Genomic DNA, 305 nt, shown 5'->3' with positions numbered 1-305 from the left:
TAGAAGATGACGTCACTCACCGGTCCATCACTGTGGCAGAGTGACAGCGTTCCCACCGGGCCGCTGTCGTGAGGCTGGTCATGAGCGAGGAACAGACATGGGCGAGAAACGAGAGGCAACACATGGGCTTTCCGACCGCCGTGACCTAGCTTGGACAAAGTCGCTCCTGGAGACACCAGCCAGGTACTTGGTTTCAGGGTCAGCTGGTATTGCCTGCGGTGGGGGGAGGGGGGGAGAGATGGTAGTTAGTGGTTTTGATCAAGTGGGAGGTGGAGAGTGGTTTTATAGTATTGCATATTATCGGT

At 55.7% G+C, this 305-nt stretch overlaps 1 protein-coding gene across 1 annotated transcript in view; it reads right to left on the bottom strand.

Annotated features, from left to right (window-relative positions):
* Positions 1–305, bottom strand: part of LOC119593648 (A disintegrin and metalloproteinase with thrombospondin motifs adt-1-like) — an 88803-nt gene that overhangs the window by 68107 nt on the left and 20391 nt on the right. The window contains exon 4 of the mRNA XM_037942600.1: positions 21–213. Within this exon, the coding sequence (XP_037798528.1) occupies positions 21–213 (193 nt within the window). The remainder of the gene's footprint in view (positions 1–20; positions 214–305) is intronic.

Source organism: Penaeus monodon, chromosome 32, assembly GCF_015228065.2.
Source record: "Penaeus monodon isolate SGIC_2016 chromosome 32, NSTDA_Pmon_1, whole genome shotgun sequence".
NCBI classification, from domain to species: domain Eukaryota; kingdom Metazoa; phylum Arthropoda; class Malacostraca; order Decapoda; family Penaeidae; genus Penaeus; species Penaeus monodon.
Note: the sequence above shows the minus strand (reverse complement) of the source record. Positions and strands in the feature narration are given on the sequence as shown.